Source organism: Podarcis vaucheri, assembly GCF_965113315.1.
Source record: "Podarcis vaucheri genome assembly, chromosome: 5".
Classification (NCBI taxonomy): domain Eukaryota; kingdom Metazoa; phylum Chordata; class Lepidosauria; order Squamata; family Lacertidae; genus Podarcis; species Podarcis vaucheri.
Window position 1 is genome coordinate 4,368,515 of NC_138763.1, and position 18,389 is coordinate 4,386,903.

Below are 18,389 nucleotides of genomic sequence, written 5' to 3' on the forward strand. Positions count from 1 at the left end.
TTGAGAGAGAACTCTGCTTAATGTTTACTATGGTTAACGTTGATGCCAAATTAAACCTTTAAAATGGTGGGAGTAATTCGTGTTGGAGCAGAGATGGGGCACACAGTTCTGTAGCCCAGTCCCTTTACTTGTCTTGTTCCTCAGTTCATGTAAGGACAAATAGTGATTAGAAATAGGCAGTGGCGTAGCGTGGGGGTACAGTGGGGGCCGGCCGCACCAGGCGCAACATCTGGGGGGGGCGCGCTCGCACTCGCAGCTCTCTGCCCCTACCTGGCTCACTCACTCTCTCTCACTGCAGTGCTGGCTGTGCGAATCCGAGCCGCTGGGTCGCTGCCCACTGTGGAGGGGGTGGGTGCCAGGCGTGCGGTGCGGAGAGAGAGCAAGGGACCATCTGGGGGGGGACAGTGCAGCGGCCGCCCAGCGCAGCGCTGAGCGCGGGAGAGAACCACACCAGACCAGACCAGGCAGCAGCAAGAAGAAGCTGGCAGCGGCGGCAGGTTAGGGGTTAGGGGGCGCAAATTACTTGCCTTGCCCCGGGTGCTGACAACCCACGCTACGCCGCTGGAAATAGGAAAACTGAGCATTTGACCTTTTCTGACTAGAGAAACCTCTGTCTCTTGAAAATTGTTGTTCAGTAGTAACCAAGCTAGTGAGTTGGTTGCAAAGGTGGCACACACGTTGTTGTTTTGTGTCCCTGTTTCCAGGCATTCTTATAGTTGTGGATGTAAACTGTTTCTGTCCCTCTTGTTCAAATTTCCATAAACGCCCGGAAAGTGGAATTGATGTGGATGGGTAATTGACTTGCTTGGTCTAGATTTCGTTCTTGCCCTGTCCCAGGACTTGGAGTGAGCTTGTTATCTCAGGCATGCATACTTCCCTGTTTGTCGATTTAGGGCACGATCCGATTTTAATTCTTTTTGACAAATCACTGCTGCGATGAATGGGATTTGGCCAATTCCCTACCATTTCCATCATATGGTTTATGCATCTATTTCTGACTCTCTTGAATTGCACTTGCTTACATGGCGGCAGTTTCTCCCACAACATAATAGAATATTGTGTAGAATTCTAACCAAGGCCTTTTGTTCAGCACTTCCCTTATTACATCATAGTGCCTGTTCAGCCAAGACTGCTTTTTTTCTTTCGCTGAACAATGATGTTAACTCCAGTATAGGGAAAATGCATGGAAATAGGTCTGACAAACAGGCAGTATGAAATTAGCCGTGCCCCTCGCCCTTTTACACTTTTGTTGCTTGCACAAAAGTGGACTTGCAGCCTTCCCCCCCCCCCCGGTGTTTTGTTTAGCAGGCTTTCTAGTTGCCTGCTGCAGTTTGGTAGCTGCTGTGTCTGACTTTTTGTTTCTGGGGCACTGTATGTTTCCAGGTGTGCTTAAGTGCTCGCCACCCCCAATTTCTGGAAAGCAGGGTGCTGCCACCATCAGTGTATACTCAACACTAACAGTTTGCATGTTTCCCCTTCAAATGCATGTGTTGAAGGCGAGAGCAATGGAGGTAGGTTTGGGAGGGGCACTGCAGTCGGGTCCGGACTGGCTCCAGAGCACAGAGGGCATGGCTGTCCGCAGGCATAGCTAGGCCGGGCACGACGCAGCGCTGCCAAGGCCCTTCCATCTCAGTGCAAGCTGACGGGTTAGGAGCCTCCCGCAAACAAGTGCAGGAGGTGGACACAACTTGCTTTAAGAGGAACAAGCAGGCTGCTTATTCCCCTGATTAGATTTCTCATATTTTATATGATTTGTACATCACCTTGAGTCTCTTGAAGAGGGCATCTGGGAAACAACATAGAATCACAAAACTGTAGAGTTGGAAGGGACCCTGAGAATCATTTAGTCCAACTCCCTGCGATGCAGGAATATGCAGCTCTCCCAAACAGGGATCGAACTTGCAGCCTTGGCATTATCAGCACCACGCTCTAACCAGCTGAGCTATCCAAGCTCGGTAGTAATTACTCAGCTATCCATTACTTAGTAGTAATAATATTTGCTGTGTTGATGAAGGCTTAAATTCATGAGCTCGACCCCCTCAAAGTCACTGGACGGCATTGGAAATAAGTTTAATGATACTTGAAATCATAACATAGCCAGCATTAACTTCTCTTTGTATTTATTTACTGTTACTGATATCCTAACTTTCAGGATGTAAATCCCTCCTAGGTGTCTTAGGGGAAACTGAAATACATTTTTAAAACTACAGTGAACAATATCAACGTACAAAAAAAATATGAATTCAGGATACTCCTCACCAAGCACTTGGTGATGAAATGAGAGTAGTGAGTAAGTGGCAGCCCAACTAGAGCAGGTTCTGAGGTGGTCCTCACCTCCCTGTCTCCCTCTCTCTTCTGGAATGCTTCTCATAGGACAGCTGATGGTAGATGGTTCTGCTGAGGAGTGGCCTTTGGCAGAATACCACCCATTTTCCAATTTATTGTTGCAACATGATGACCAACATGGTGCCCTCCAGAATGTGGACCTGAACTCCCAGGCAGCACCGTCTGTGGCCAGCGATGATGAGTTCTAGTCCCGTAGCATCTGGAGAGCATCTGGGCCAAGCATGCATGGCGCTTTACACAATAACAAACGACAGGACCCGGGGATCTAGTCCTTTAAATTTCACCAGTTAGACATAGTTAGGCTTCATTTCAGGTGGGGTGGGGGAATGATGGAAGAAATCTTTGTCAAGTCATGGGCCCCACAGAAAAGGAAGGCTTTCATAGATTTGGAGAAAGAGGTTTTTCCCAAATAATCCTTACCCATCACATTTGAAAAATTCACTAAGGATATAAAATCCGTACAATGACACTTGTTAGGGATCAGCACTGCGCCAGTTGCCTTTAAAGCTCACCGTAGCAACCAACCGCCGTGTACCTTCTCACATGGCTGCTTCATCTGCAGTAAGCAGAGTGGCTGGGGAAAGCTAGCCAGGTGGGCAGGGTATAAATAAATTATTATTATTATTATTATTATTATTATTATTATTATTATTATCTGTTACCTTTCTCCTGTGTTTCTCTGCACTTCTGGTCCCTATGTTTGCTTGTTCTCTTTCATCTTATACTTCAAACTCTTTGGCATGAGATAATTCTAATTTTGCATGCAAGTGTCAGATACAACCCAATGCAGCCCTGGGTGGCCTTGGAATACAAACAAGTGTGGTTGGTTTTTGTTGTGCATAATTTCTGGCATCCTTTACTCTCGTGGACAGCATTTATTTTATTTTTTTACTATAATGAGTACACGATGCTGTTGTTCCTAGTTTGTTACATTCCCAAGAGTTTACTAGTTGAGCCTTAAGGACCAAATCTTCAAGCAATCCCCATAAATGCTGCTTGCTTTTCCAACCCCTGCAGTGCAGTGATAATCACAACCTTGCCATTGGCAGGGCTACCACCTTGAACTCTACAGTGAGCAACCTCTTGACACACACGGCGAAGAGAGTGCATAGTTTGCCAGTTGTTTATTCCACTTAAGAACAGACTTGGTGGGGAAATTTAACAGGAATTGCTTCAAGAAAGACTGTAGCGTTAGGTTCAGGTAAAGAGAAGAGGCCATAGCTCAGTGGTACAGCACATGCCTTCTTGCAAGCTGGTTCCATGTTCAGCCCTTGATTATCTCTATTTGGAGGAGTCGTAGTTAGCGGGCCTGAAAGAGACCTCCGCTTGGGACCTTAGAGCAGTGTTTCCCAAACGTTTTTGGGCAACGGCACACCTGTTTACTGAAAAAAAATCTCGCGGCACACCACCATTAAAGCCCCGCCCCGTGACGTCAGCGCGCAGCGTCACGCCGGGAGGGACGCACGAAAGTGAAAGTTTTTTCCCTCCCCCTTGCCGGGGAACCTCCAAGCTTTGGGGGTGGGAGGACGCAGCAGAGCGAGGGACTGAGGGACGGCGGCAACAGAGGCGGCGGCGGCGGCTGTTGTGGTGGTGGCGGCGATAGCGGGCGGAGGAGGGGGCGGCGTCGGGGCTTGAGGAGCCGTCGCCGGGAGTTGCTGCTGCTGTTGTTGCTGCTGCTGCCTGGACATGCCGGCCTCCTCCTCCTCCGCTGTCTCGCGCTCCTCCCTTTTGCACGCGCTGCCCCGCCGCTCGGCACCACCACCGCGGAGCCGCCCCCGGCTCGACGCGGATCCTCGCCGCCGCCTCTCACCGCCCGACTCGCCCGCCTCCCTCCCACGGCACACCAGCCAATGTCTCACGGCACAGTAGTGTGCCGCGGAACACCGGTTGGGAAACACTGCACTAGAAGGACAGATCCTGAAGCTGAGGCTCCAATACTTTGGCCAGGCCACCTCATGAGAAGAGAAGACTCCCTGGAAATGACCCTGATGTTGGGAAAGATGGAGGGCACAAGGAGAAGGGGACGACAGAGGACTAGATGGGTGGACAGTGTTCTGGAAGCTACCAGCATGAGTTTGACCAAACTGCGGGAGGCAGTGGAAGACAGGAGTGCCTGGCGTGCTCTGGTCCAGGGGGTTACGAAGAGTCGGACACAACTAAACAACAACACTTGCTCAAGGAAGAGGGAGAAAGGAGAGAGACCAGAGGCAAAATGACTGGAAAAGATTTAACTGGATAATAGTAGTATGTGAATATTCTCTTGCAAGCTGGTTCCATGTTCAGCCCTTGATTATCTCTATTTGGAGGAGTCGTAGTTAGCGGGCCTGAAAGAGACCTCCGCTTGGGACCTTAGAGCAGTGTTTCCCAAACGTTTTTGGGCAACGGCACACCTGTTTACTGAAAAAAAATCTCGCGGCACACCACCATTAAAGCCCCGCCCCGTGACGTCAGCGTGCAGCGTCACGCCGGGAGGGACGCACAAAAGTGAAAGTTTTTTCCCTCCCCCTTGCCAGGGAACCTCCAAGCTTTGGGCAGGCAGGCAGGCAGAGCTGGGAAGGGGGTTTCCAGGGGACACGGCAGCTCCTCGAAAGGCTTCTCTCAGCTGCGCTCAATCCTCCTCGGAGAGGATTTCCCCTCCGGTCCCATGCCTTCGTTTGGGGCATCGCTCCGGCTGCTCCCTCTCCCGCCGCGCAGGAGCGATGCCTCTCTCTGGCTCTCCCTCCGCGCAGGCTGAGGGAGGGAGGGAGGGGCGCGTGTGACCCGTCTCTGCTGGGAGACCAAACCCAGCGAGGCAGAGTCGCGCGGAGGCGCCCAGGCAGCGCTGCCGGCTGCGAGGAGGAGCGCCAGGCAGCAGCAGGAGGCGCGGCCTCTCCTCGCCGCCGCCGCCCCGCCTCTCGCCGCCCGACTCGCCCGCCTCCCTCCAGGCATCTCGCGGCACACGAGGCAACGTCTCACGGCACACTCGTGTGCCGCGGAACACCGGTTGGGAAACACTGCCTTAGAGGGCTGCTGCCAGCAAGGACAGCCGTTGCTGGACTTAGATGGATCAGCGGCCTCACTCTGAGTAAGGCAGCTCCATATGTTGATAGGCCGTTCTGGGACTGTTGTCAAGAGTAGTCTGTTGGATTCTTCTGCTTTGCACCTTCTGCCTTCTTCAGGTGATTCTCTGTCTTCCTCCCTTTCTTCTCCCCCTTCTCTCTTCTCTGCCCTCCCTGACAGAATGGTTTTGAGCCTATCTTAGTGTTTGAGATTGACAGTAATACCAACACCATTAAAAGGAGGCCGGGGACACTCAACCAGGTGAAGAGCATGCAGCGTGTGACTGTCTTGGCTGGATTTACGTTTCCTGCTTACCTGATACTGAGGGCAGCGTTGATCCCTACTCTCGGCCTGTCCTGTCATGAGCTGATTTAAAGCGGAGCCTGAGGGAGAGTTTTCATGTCCATCTAATGGAGCCAAGAACCACCCTTGCTTAATAGATGACTCTGCAGAGAGTTGGTGGTCCATGTGCACCATGTCTGGATGAGTTAAGCTGGGAGAGGTCAAGCAAAATACAGTAAACTAAAAATGTAAGATCAGCCTTGCTGGATCAGACTGAGAAGGTCCATCTAATCACAAAGTCTGAAGGGACCACACGGGTCATGTAGTCCAACCCCCTTCAATGCAGGAATTTTTCACCCAAGGCAGGGCTTGAACCCACAACCCTGAGATTAAACGTCTCATGCTCTACCGACTGAGCTTCCCCAACAGTTAGCAGCCAGTTTCTTCTGTGAGGCCCAAAGCAAGAGGACACAAAAGAAAGACCTCTGCTGTTCTTCCCTCAGTAGTTCAGAAATATGAGGGGTCCGTTTAGCTATCGCAGACCCTCCTCCATGAATGTATTTACAGTGGTGCCCCGCAAGACGAATGCCTCGCAATACAAAAAACTCGCTAGACGAAAGGTTTTTCCGTTCGCGATTTGCCTCGCAAGACGAATTTCCCCTATGGGCTTGCTTCGCAAGACGAAAACGTCTCGCGACTTTTTTTCTTTGACTAAAAACAAAGACATGTTTTGTTTATAAAGTTAATTTATTTTCCCTTAAATTTTTGAACTGCTCTTTACAGTATGTGTGACTTTAAAGAGCAGTTAATAAACTGTTGTTGTACCAAATTTGGCTTTGTTTGGACTTTTTTTGACCATAGGAACGCATTAATTGATTTTCAATGCATTCCTATGGGATTTCGTGCTTCGCAAGACGAAAAATTCGCTAGACGACAAAAATTGCGGAACGAATTAATTTCGTCTTGCGGGGCACCACTGTAGTCCCATTTCAAGGCTGTCTTAATAGAGGGCCATCATCACATCTGGCGGCAGCAAATTCCATATAACTCTCTGTTGTGTGAGGACGTTCTTTCTCCAGTCTGTCCTGAATCTGCTACCCATCACAGGGTGACTCTTGAGTTCAAGTATTCTGAAAGAGGTGGGGCGGCTCTTTCCACTTTCTCCATAATTGCATGCAACCTTCCGTCATATTTCCCCTTATTTGTCTTTTCCCCCTCTTAACTAAAAAACCCACACTTGTTTTAGCTTTTCCTCATAAGGAAGACGCTCCAGCCCCTGAATCATTTTGGTTGCCCCAAGTCATTGCAAAGACCACAGAATTTTGGTTTCTGCATATTAAATCCCATCTGTACCACCAAGAACCACTCCTGGGGCAATTTTCTGGTTTGCCATATGAATAGGATTGCCAAGTAAACGAGTTGTCAGAGAAAAGCAGTTTTATTCTGACATGACATGATGTCTAACCTGTCTGCAGTAGAAGCTGAAATTAGCCTGTAAAACTTTTCTTGTTTGCAGAATCTTCAGCAGCAGATAAAGGCTGTACTTTCTGGCCACTAAAATAAACTGCATATGCACACCCATCACTGTCTGTCACTTTTCGTCTGATGTTTTTGGTGCTTTGCAGACTTCTTTTTGCAGAGGCCAGTACGATTTTTCATTGTGAAAATGATCAGGTCCTGTGCTTGCTTAATATTTCATTAGAATCATAAACGAACATACTCTTTTATTATAGAAGACCTGGTTATCTCTCAAGCTGGAGAAAGGGCAGAGACATAGGTGAAGGCAGCCTGTCTTCCGTTCACCCAAAGAAGCAGGCCTGACCTAGAAGCCATTGGAGAGGTCAGGGATATCATTTGACTTCCTCTGGCCTCCTGTTGCTAAATTCTTATTGCTGCTCTTGCTGACATCCTTCAGGTACCAGAGTGAGACCCTCAAATACGCTTGTGGGCTGTTCTCTGTAACTTGCTTCTTCTTGGTGACACTTCACACAAGATGGTGATTGTGGGTCACTCGCTTCCACCCATGCAACTCTTCTAAAACCTGGTCCTGAGTTTGGAGCCCACTGTGGCTCCCTCCAACAGCAGAACAAAGAGGAATAGCGGAATATTGGTAGAAGGGCCAGTACACTTGCTGTGTGGTGCTTCCTTGTTGTATAAAATGAAGTTCTGCTGTCTCCTTAACGTGAACTGAAAAGTCACCCTTTTGTGCTTGCATTCCTTAACAAGTCCACTTCGCTTGATTAGTGTGATTATCTTGTACATACATGCTGGAAATTGTAATCAGTGATAATAAAGAGTCCTCACAGAAGTGGCAAAATATGTCTAAGAACCGGAGATACTTATGCAGTTGAATATTCACTTCGTACTAATTTGCCTTTGATTAAAGATCTTTTCTTTACATATAATCAGTTTTATCTCCCCCACCCCCCATTGGCTAGCTTAGTTGCAAGCCTTCCTTATTTTGTGGCTCTTGTCCCAAATACATTTGATCCTGGCTGTACTATTCTCCATTATTATAGTCTCAGAAGTGTTATGCTAATTTTCTAAGAGATCCTTTTTATGGCATTTAACCCCCCCCCCCCATCTTATGCTCCATCTTCCTACCCCTAGAATGATATCCTAGATGTGTACAAAGCTTATTTCTGCTGCGTTCGACTGCTTCATCTTTCTCCTTTATCCACAGAGTGATGACAGATCTACCATCTCGCCAAATTCACCCACAGCTCAAACAGGTAAACTTGGGGGAGAAAGCAAAGGGGGAAACAGATGCATCACTGAGATGCTGAAAAGGTTATCAGAGTGCAAGCTAAGCTGACAGGGGTCTTGGCCATAACCTGTGGACCAGTGTAGCACCACAACCAAGGGCTGCGCCAACACTGCAAGCCAGTTGTGGATGTTGCACTTGGACAACAAGGTGAGCCAGTACAGAAGTGCCTTAAGCAATCCTTTCCACCAGGTAGTTTTATAGGTGTAATAACTGTCATACTTTCGCGTGTTCAGAGGACTTCACACACATTGTAATGACTCCTGATTTGTAGGATTGGCCAGCACCGTTCTTCTCCTTTCCTAGATTAGGGGGTCGGGTGCTGAGATAGCAGTGCCTTCCCTACAGCCACCAAGTGAGTTTATGGCAGAAGCAAAACTTGACCCTGTACCTTCCTGATTCATAGCTCATTTGTTTCACCTCCATGCTGCACTAGCTCTCTCTCAATTCTTTGACTCAGCAGAGAGATACAGCTCACTTCCACACAAGTAAAGTAAGGCAATAAAAAAGTTTGTCTCCGAATGAAGCTAGGTCCAGAAAACGCCGTAATCAATTGTCATGGTTAAGTAATGCCACACGAGCCTTTCTCCCACTGATACATCTTGCCTGTGATGTTGGGCCAAACCAAAATATGACCACAACGGGAGATGAACAGGCTATTATGCTTCAGCTGTGAAATTCCATTGTACTGGGAGAAAAGCATTTTGTATGGGTTCATAAATGCAGGACTATTGTAGCCTGAGCTTCAGTCACTTTGGGAGGGCTGGGAGCTTCATTGCATTGGGTTTGTTCTTCTGGACTGAGGCTCCTTTGGACGTTCCTCAGGTTGTGAAACTCTAATAAAATAGAGAAGACTTTTTTCCAGAGGGTACTGAGGAATGTTTGTAGGCATCTAGAGTGGGCTGGTCTTCCCCTCACATCTTTATAACACTCAGTAATAAGTTTGTCGGTTTAAAAACGTGTCCTTCCAATTATTGTTCTGCTGAGCTGACAGCGTGTTTTTGCATGTCCACATTCAGTTCACCTGTCTGCTCCATATCCTGGTCCAGCTGCTGTTGCTGCTGCTCCTCCTTCCTACAGAAATCCTCCCCAGCGTCCTGAGAGCTTCCTTTTTCGAAATGTTGCCAGGGATGAAGTGAGCAAAGGTAGGCTACACAAACTGGACCTGTGAGGGTGTGGCTTGGTGGTCTCCGTTAGCCCCTTGGAACATAGGGAGCTGACTTAAACCAAGTCAGGCCATGGCTCCATCTAGTTCAGTATTGCCTACCCTGACTGGTAGCAGCTCTCCTGGGTTTCAGCCCAGAATCATCATCATCATCATCATCATATTTATACCCCGCCCATCTGGCTGAGTTTCCCCAGCCACTCTGGGCGGCTTCCAATCAAGTGTTAAAAACAATACAGCATTAAATATTAAAAACTTCCCTAAACAGGGCTGCCTTCAGATGTCTTTTAAAAAGAAAATAGCTGCTTATTTCCTTCACATCTGAAGGGAGGGCGTTCCACAGGGAGGGTGACGCTACCGAGAAGGCCCTCTGCCTGGTTCCCTGTAACTTGGCTTCTCGCAGCGAGGGAACCACCAGAAGGCCCTCAGCGCTGGATCTCAGTGTCCGGGCTGAACGATGGGGGTGGAGACGCTCCTTCAGGTATACTGGACCAAGGCCATTTAGGGCTTTAAAGGTCAGCACCAACACTTTGAATTGTGCTCGGAAACGTTCTGGGAGCCAATGCAGATCTCTCAGGACCAGTGTTATGTGGTCCCGGCGGCCACTCCCAGTCACCAGTCTAGCTGCTGCATTCTGGATTAATTGCAGTTTCCAGGTCACCTTCAAAGGTAGCCCCACATAGAGCGCATTGCAGTAGTCCAAGCAGGTCTCATCCTGCGTACCAGATGGAGCTGATAGACAGCCACCCTGGACACAGAATTAACCTGCACCTCCATGGACAGCTGTGAGTCCAAAATGACTCCCAGGCTGCTCACCTGGTCCTTCAGGGGCACAGTTGCCCCATTCAGGACCAGGGAGTCCCCCACACCCGCCTGCCCCCTGTTCCCCAAAAACAGTACTTCAGTCTTGTTAGGATTCAACCTCAATCTGTTAGCCGCCATGCATCCTCCAACCACCTCCAGGCATTCACACAGGACCTTCACCTCCTTCACTGGTTCTGATTGCAGGACAAGGGATTGAACTTAGGACCTTTTCCATGTAGAGCATGAGCTCTACCATTGACCAGTGGATCTTCCCCTACATTGGAGCCAAGTTGTGTTGCCCAGAGCAGTTGCTTCATTAACTAGGCCGAAGGGTATGCTCTAACAAGCAGCAGATGAAGCGATTAACCTGTGATTGGGCTTTCCCTCTTGGGAATGCGAAGTGGAGGGGGCAGTGGGGCTTATGTGGATGGCTCCCAAACACTCCATATGGTCCTTTATTATTTTCTTGTCTTTTCTAGCCACTTCATCACTGTCTCCTTCTGCATCGACACCTGCTAATAGCACTGAAGACCATAGTGAAAACCACAGTTCCAAGCTGCAGGAAGAAGAGGTGGAGCTGATAGAGCAACTGCGGAAAGTACGTGGCAAAGTTTTCTCCATTGCTTTGGAAAGATGGGCTTGCTAAATAAGTTCAAGGCAAATCTGTTCCAGGGGTAGCCAACCAAATGGCCAGCAGATATTGTTGGACTTTAACTCCCGTGAGCTGTAGCCAGCATGGAATCCTTAAGGAATGCTAGAGATGTCCATGGCATTCTGGATTTTAAAAAATCTTGCATGTCACAACTTGTTTATCTGGCAGATCTGCTGCATGCCATTACTGCACTGTGGGCTGCATCCTGTGTTGTGGTGTTTGTACACAAGACTGTTCTTGCAAATTAGTCTCATGACTAAAAAGTAATGTGAGAAGGCTTTATAAATGTCTACTCCTGCAGAACTACTCCCAGTTTCTCAGCACACTTCTTTCTGATTTGTTGCAAATCAGGTTCCCAGATAACTTAGTTTAATTGCAGGAGGAAAACTTTTGGGAGTACAGAATGTTGCCCTTGGCTGCATTTGGACAATTGCATCTTGGCTTAATCAGCTGAGGTATGAATGAGCCATGGCACTGCTGTATGCAGCGGTTTTGCAGAAAAGCCAGGGAGTCTTCAGTTAACTATGGTTGTCCGTTACATTAGAACTGGGAAACTGTGGTTCATAACTTAGGAGGAAGCCAGGACACAAAACCAACTTCAAACTATGGCTTCTTATCCTGGCTTGTTCCGAAGCTGTTAACCACAGTTTCCCAGTTCTAATGTAACTGGAAACTATAGTTTGCTCGCTCATGCAGAGTAAGGAGCAAAGTGGCTGCTTGCAGAGCATGAGATTTGCTGGTTATTTTGCTGAGATAATCCGAACACAGCCGTATCCTCATCTAATGATGTCTGTAGGTTGTACTTTACAGATTTCTTGCAACCTATTTAAAGTTTGTCTCTGGGTAGCATGTATTGTGGCGGCGGCAATGAACTTGAAAGTTTCTCTCCTCTTTTCCCTCTTTTTCCCCCAGAAAATTGAATCACGGTTGAAAGTGTCTTTGCCCAGCGATCTTGGAGCAGCGCTGACTGATGGCGTGGTGCTCTGCCATTTAGCCAATCATGTGCGGCCTCGTTCTGTTCCTAGTATTCACGTCCCATCGCCAGCTGTTGTAAGTATCCCGTTAAGAGCGCTGTGGCGGCTTGATAGAATCCGTACCTGTTTTTCAAATTTGATTCTGTCTTCTGGCTTGAAAGGCCCTCAAGCAGTGAAACAGCAGATGACTGCTAAAGATAAGCAATAGTGTAAAATGACAAAAGCAGAACAACAGGGCAGTGGTGATAAAATTATTATTATTGATTTATTTTATTTTTTATTAACTTTGTATACCACCCTTCATCTGAAGATCCTCAGGCTGGTGCACAACAGAAAAATGCAAAATGAGTATACAAAATAAAACAAAAACAAATCAATAACCCCCCTCCCACAAATACATAGGAGCCAGAAGGAAATTAGCTGCACAAAATTCCCAGCATATTCTGGAGAGAAGTTGTCTGCTGCAGGGAAGACCCTGCACCTCGAAGAGGTCAGCCTGACTTCTGATAAGGAAACATGCCCCATCCCAGCCCCAAAGATCTCTGTCTACAGAGATTCTAATTTCTTCAAATTTCTCTTTCATGTTGCTACAAACAACCCTTGATCTCTGTGTCAATAATATTCAACAAGAGCTGCAAGCACCTATGGCTACTGTGGCAAACTCTGCAGTTTTGCATTGTAAGAATCCCCGAATCTTGTGTCAGCTGCTTTTGGCATGCAAATATTCCATGCAAATCCAGACCTTCACTAATTTGTCTGGCTCTATAGGCAGCTGCTTTAACTTAATTTCTGGCTGACCAGGATAGTGGGGTGAGAGTAAGAGAGGAGTTTGGACCTCAGTGAGCAAGAGGTGCACACCTAGAGACAGTAGTAGTAGTAGTAGTAGTAGTAGTAGTAGTAGTAGTAGTAGTAATACCCCACCCATATGGCTGGGTTTCCCAAGCCACTCTGGGCAGCTTCCAACAAAATATTAAAAATACAATAAAACATCAAACATTAAAAGCTTCCCTAAAGAGGGCTGCCTTCAGATGTCTTCCAAAAGTCAGATAGTTTCTTATTTCCTTGACATCTGATGGGAGGGCGTTCCACAGGGCAGGCGCCACTACTGTGAAGGCCCTCTGCCTGGTTAAGGGACAGCTGGCAGAGAAGTATGTGTGGGAACAGCCATGCTGTCATATGTACTATTTTTCTTCCTAACTGAAATTTCTAGGGACCCACACTATTGACTCCTAGCACAAAAATATCTTTAGCATTCTGGTTTATATGTAAGGCACTGTTGAGTTAAGAATGACATGGTCCTCCTTTCTTCTGCAGCCTAAGTTAACCATGGCCAAGTGTAGACGGAATGTGGAAAATTTCCTGGAAGCTTGCCGAAAGATTGGCGTGCCTCAGGTAAAAGAGAAAACCTTCTGTGTTTATTTTGCACTGCATGTACTCATTTTATATTATTGAGAGCCCGACATTTCATAGCACCAGTTTCTGCACGGGGTTGGGGGGCCACAGTGGAAATAAATGCCTAGAGATGTAACCTACCATATTGCAGCCAATCAAGCCACTCCAGTAATAAGCACCCTTTGTCCTTCAACAATGCCTATTTGCAGACTTCCATTCAGAATAGGCTCAGTGGAAAGTGTGTTAATGAAAATGTAGCAAATCAGGAAGTGAAATCATACTCCTGTTTATTCCAGTTCATCTGAGTGCCTTATCAGGGCTTGCCCAGTCTTGCTCAGTGCATTGAGTAAGATGTGAGGTCTTGCGCTAGAAATCAGATTTAGTTCTGCTGTTGGCTTCTGTTTATGAAGAAGGACGGCAGAGGCAAACAGAACACTGGGTACAATAAATATAATTGTATCTTACAAGTCTGAGAAGTCTTGTCACTAATCTCATTAGTCTACCTATTTTATACCTTCTGGTACTTGTTCTCGGAGACTGTACTCAGGATGAAAATTCAGCTGTACGAAAGATTTGTACCATTGGCTATTCAAATGGGGTTCTGTGTTCTGAATCATTCCCACGCCCTCAGATATGCTTGGAGTTGGATGTAGGTATGCCAGAGAGCACAGGAGTGCTCCAGAATATCATACTTGATGCTACTACAGGCAGAATTTTTCTGCACTGTGTAGTTTGGGGGGGGGGGTCTGGAGAGAAACTTTGGGGTCACTCCAATGAAAACCATAGTCCCAAGACTGACCTACTGTGATGTATGGTATATGAGAAGAAGTGGAAGGACTAGCTGACTGTATTTCACTTATTTAAAGTGATATGTTTGCAGCTAGATCCTGTGACATTTGACCTGGTCTCTGATGGTAGGTATCCAATAATATATTCCTATATTCAGCAGTTGACACCCTAATCTGGACACTGCAATAACAATTTTTGGACTTGACACTTCATCTTCCCAGTTGCTGCAGGTGCTGACTTTAGGCAGAGACTCTTCCAAGGCAGCACTGCAGACATTCAGCATATCCTAGTCCAATTGTCAGCTCCTTTTGCTTCTGGATTCTGCTCACCATCCTTCAGAGAGCAGGCCAGTTGGTGCAAAAACGAGGCTTGACCGTGTGTGCTGCAGGTTTTTAGCACAGATACTTTTCAGTCGTTTGGTTTCATTATATTGCATGTGAAACATTAAGTCTTTAAGTGCTGTAATACTGTTTCTGGTGGCAATGGTCCCCTCTCCACCTCATGATGATAGCCGAGTCATAATTGCTACAAACAGCTGCTTTGCCAAGAGATCCCTAGATCTTTACCGTGAAGAGCGGTATTGACTGTGTCGGGTTATTACTTGTCTGTGTGTTTTGAACAACCAGCATTTGGCAGGTGTATAATCGAGATGCCAAAGTCTCACACTCCATAAACGGCATATAAAATCCACTACCAGCCAAGGACTTAAAGCCTACTGCACAAACCTCTCACCGGAATCCCCTCTCAACTCTCCCCACCCCATGTGTTACCTGCTGTCCCCTTTACCTGCTATCCTCAGAGAGGCCCAGATGCATACCTCTAGCCCCAGCCTTCCTTGTCCCCCTGCCTGGCTGGCTTGCACTCTCTTTCTCCTCCTTCCTGTTGTTGCCCCTCTTGCTTCCACTGCGTGACCCTAGCCATCACCTGACCGTTCCCTGTGGGCAGGATAAGGAAGAGTGGAAGCAGGAGCTGTGCTTGAACTAGCCAGGATCTGCAAGCAACTTTCAGGTTGCCGTTTGCCAGTCCCATGTGTTTTGAGTTTGGAACATAGCAGGAATAAATGAGTTGTCTTCTGCTGCTGCCTTCTGTGCATCTTTTCCATATCCCATTTTGCCAGCTGAAAGGCCTTCATTCTCATCTTCATAGTAATAGCTCTTGGAGTTGGCTGCCCCTTGGAGTTAACAAAAGGCCAAGTGAAAGAGCTCTTCCGCTCACCCAGCAGCACTCTCTGCAGTCTGACAATTCAAGATGAGTCGTGGTGGTGGCTGAGCTGATGAGGCTAGAAGCCATTTTCTTTGCTTGGGGGAATCCGCTTCTGATCAGCTTTGGTGTAGACCGGAGAGAAGCAGAAGGTTGTGGAGACCAGGTTGAAGCTGAAAGTGTCAAGTAGGTTCAAGCCAAGGATGTTGCTGGGGCTCAGTGGGTGACCTGAAGGCATTGTTGGTGCTAGCCATCACAAGGAAGAGCAAGAGTCATGCTTGGTGGACCCAAGACCATTGAGTAGGAGTGAGGACAGGGGTTGGGGAGATGGCTGGGAGACACCCGGGAGCCAGAGACCAGCCACTTACGCCATTGCTCAGATGTCTGTGAGTTTGTGGATTGACACCAGTGACCTATCCAGCACTTTGCCCAACTCAGCATAACAAAGGATGCTCAAACTGAAGTCTGGCTGTTTTGAGAATATATCCCCCAACAATTTTGAGGAAGCTTAATTAAGTATATTTCTTACAACCAAGAATACACATGGGGTGGGATTCAGCACTGCACCCTCCCAATCTTTCCATCAGCACAAGCATTCCAGGTTGCCCAATGGAACAATATCACATCGCCTCCCCCTCTGTCCGCACGCTGTTCTGGGGTTCCTCCTGACCACCCAGAGCCAATGTTAGGGCGGAAATGCCTTGTTGCACAAGTGGAAGTATCAGTGCACAATTTCCTATGACGGGCCTCATGATCTGTGCAAATTTGGCATAGCTCAGATCCTACACCTAGAGAAATGGGGATCCTTTATCCTTTTAAAATAAAAACTGCTGCTTCTTATAGTTTACAGTGGTGCCTCGCAAGATGAAATTAATCCGTTCCGCGAGTCTCTTCGTCTTGCGGTTTTTTCGTCTTGCGAAGCACGGCTATTAGCGGCTTAGCGGCTATTAACGGCTTAGCGGCTTTAAGAAAAAGGAAACAAACTCGCAAGAACTCGCAAGACGTTTCGTCTTGTGAAGCAAGCCCATAGGGAAATTCGTCTTGCGGAACGACTAAAAAAACGGAAAACTCTTTCGTCTTGCGAGGCATTCGTCTTGCGAGGTACCACTGTATAGGGACTCTGAAGCACATGTAGAGCTCTATGCAAAACAGGATCTGGTCTATACTCTTCACTGTTGGGGAACATGTCAGGCAGTGATGGCAATAAGAGATCCTGCCTGCACCAAGTACCACTTGGTCTCTCTCTCTCTCTCTCTCTCTCTCTCTCTCTCTCTCTCTCTCACACACACACACACACACACACACACAGTTGGACCCGGGACAGGCATGTGGTGCTTCCCGTTGGGTTTGTGTTGTACCAGTAATAAAGAGAAAGGTGTTCGCATGGTCCTATGTAGAAATACTTACCTTTTGAGAGGGCAGATGAGATCCCTTTTTAAAGCTGTTCTCTAAAGGTAGCATCTTGCATAGAGCCACATTCCCCTTCTGCCGTGCCCGCATGCCCATGTTTAGCTAAGTGGTTTAGTGGGCACAGTGCGACAGAAACACATTTGGGGGTTGATGTGCTTTGCACCCTCACAACCATCCACCACCTCTGCTGGGAGAAAAGTGAAAAGTCCAAAAATTGCAAACTTTTTTTTAAAAAAAATGAAAATGAAACGTGTTGCATGATGGTACACTGGTTTACCTATGCAGGATACTACACTCAGAGACCAACTTTGCATTCCCAACCAAAAATGGGTGCACTTTTGGGATGTTTTCCATGCACCACGCTCCCAGTTTAAATAACACCCCTTCCTGAAAAATGAAGGCCTGATTGTGCCAGTATGTTTTATGGCTGTTTTCTTCCAATTGAACAGCAATATAAGAATAGAGGTAAGAACACTGAAGGACCCTTTTGTGAAAAATGGATGACCCTGGGCTTTCTTGTCTACTTCATGGATTCTTGCATGACTGATGACTGACGCTAATTTTTTTCTGTCTGTTTTCCCTTCCTGCTCACACTTTGGACAGGACAAACTCTGTTCCCCTTCTGACATTCTCCAGCTAAACCTCAGCATTAAAAGGACAGTAGAATCTCTTCTTTCTCTGGGGGCAGATTCAGAAGAACCGAATCTTGTCTCCCTTTCCACCCAGCTGTGTGGCTTTGCGGCATTTTACTGTGCTCTGATGCTAATGCTCTGTGTGTTCTATCGCTGGGTCTTTTTCCTCTAGCTAAAGCTCAAGGGTGCCATGGACTTAACTCCAGCTCTTCCAAGCGGTTGGTAAACGGTCTGTGTTTCAGTCGAGAATTTTGTATGTGTACGTTGTTCCTGATCCACCAGCAATCTGCTCTGTGTGATGTGAAAAACTCCCTTGCTGATAATGACCTAGTCAGGCAGAATTTGCTGTTAGATAAGTGAAAGCTCCCTTATATTATGTGGCTGGAATACTTTATGCAAAACAGAAGGGGGGTTACACTTTGTAGAAATCTATTTTAATTGCACAACAGTGGATATTTTTGTAGAACAGGAAGTTCACCCACTTCCTTTGGGAGGGAGGGAGGGAGGGAGGGAGGGTTGGTAGAGACAGCGATGGACATTTGATTCTTGGAACTCACGGAACACTTGAAAAACCGGGATACAGTGTTGAAGGGAGACACTCCCTCACCATAAGATTTTTCCATCTAGACCTCCTTTGGTTTCTTAAGGATTAAACAAACAATGAAATGCATCTTCACCTTTTTCTCCAAATGCCAGGAATATCACCATCCTTTTTAAAACAAAAAGTGGCGATTGTTCAGGATTCCTCAGAAACCTCAAGCCTAAGCATCAAGAGGCCTTATTTTCAAGCAGTGCAGTTGGGCAATATTCCTTCCTGTCTCTGAGGCACTGCCAGATTTGCAGAGCAGGCTGTGTTGCAAAGCAGAACGTGGAGATTGCAGGTTTTTACAGCCAGTGCAGGTTTTATTACAGTGGCATTATAGCATTTGCACTGATGGTC

At 47.2% G+C, this 18,389-nt stretch overlaps 1 protein-coding gene across 1 annotated transcript in view; it reads left to right on the forward strand.

The window, feature by feature from the left end:
• Positions 1 to 17,925, forward strand: part of LRCH3 (leucine rich repeats and calponin homology domain containing 3) — a gene marked incomplete at its 5' end in the record, with an annotated part of 79,668 nt that extends 61,743 nt beyond the window's left edge. Inside the window, 6 exons of the mRNA XM_082224101.1 lie at positions 8,351 to 8,399; positions 9,451 to 9,576; positions 10,880 to 10,998; positions 11,965 to 12,102; positions 13,341 to 13,418; positions 17,421 to 17,925. Coding sequence (XP_082080227.1) covers positions 8,351 to 8,399; positions 9,451 to 9,576; positions 10,880 to 10,998; positions 11,965 to 12,102; positions 13,341 to 13,418; positions 17,421 to 17,621 — 711 coding nt within the window. The 3' untranslated portion in view covers positions 17,622 to 17,925. The remainder of the gene's footprint in view (positions 1 to 8,350; positions 8,400 to 9,450; positions 9,577 to 10,879; positions 10,999 to 11,964; positions 12,103 to 13,340; positions 13,419 to 17,420) is intronic.
• Positions 17,926 to 18,389: the final 464 nt, after the last annotated feature.